The following is a 392-nucleotide window of genomic DNA, read 5'->3' as shown; positions in this document are numbered from 1 at the left end:
TCTCCCCCTCCCAGAACCCAGCCATACCCTCTCTGTCTTAGGAATGTAGTTGCAGTAGATTCTTTGATGAACTCTCCTCCAAGATTTAACTTAACGTCTGGAGTTGTTATAGAGCCACTAAGATCTTAGAGGAAAAAAAAGGGAGAGAAAGATACAGCTTTTTATGTTTCTTGCCAAAAGCCACTTGATTTCAAAAGTACTGGAAGATAAACGACATAAAACCTACACGTGTTGGTCATCACCATGAAATATTCAAAGTTACAGAATAAAACTGTACTTTAGCAAAGGAACTTCTGGTTTTAATGCAATAATTACAATGTTGGTTTAAGTCTCAAATTATCAAGTTCTGACTTCTAGATGGAGCTCCTGTTTTGATGACACTGCTATAGCAT

The 392-nt window shown here is 37.2% G+C and overlaps 1 protein-coding gene across 1 annotated transcript in view; it reads right to left on the bottom strand.

The window, feature by feature from the left end:
• Nucleotides 1–124, bottom strand: part of YIPF4 (Yip1 domain family, member 4) — a gene marked incomplete at its 5' end in the record, with an annotated part of 10,729 nt that extends 10,605 nt beyond the window's left edge. Inside the window, one exon of the mRNA XM_008945354.1 lies at nt 28–124. Coding sequence (XP_008943602.1) covers nt 28–124 — 97 coding nt within the window. The remainder of the gene's footprint in view (nt 1–27) is intronic.
• Nucleotides 125–392: the final 268 nt, after the last annotated feature.

This window comes from Merops nubicus, unplaced genomic scaffold (assembly GCF_000691845.1).
Source record: "Merops nubicus isolate BGI_N331 unplaced genomic scaffold, ASM69184v1 scaffold8430, whole genome shotgun sequence".
NCBI lineage: Eukaryota > Metazoa > Chordata > Aves > Coraciiformes > Meropidae > Merops > Merops nubicus.
The sequence above is the reverse complement of the archived record's forward strand: the minus strand, read 5'-3'. Positions and strand labels throughout refer to the sequence as shown.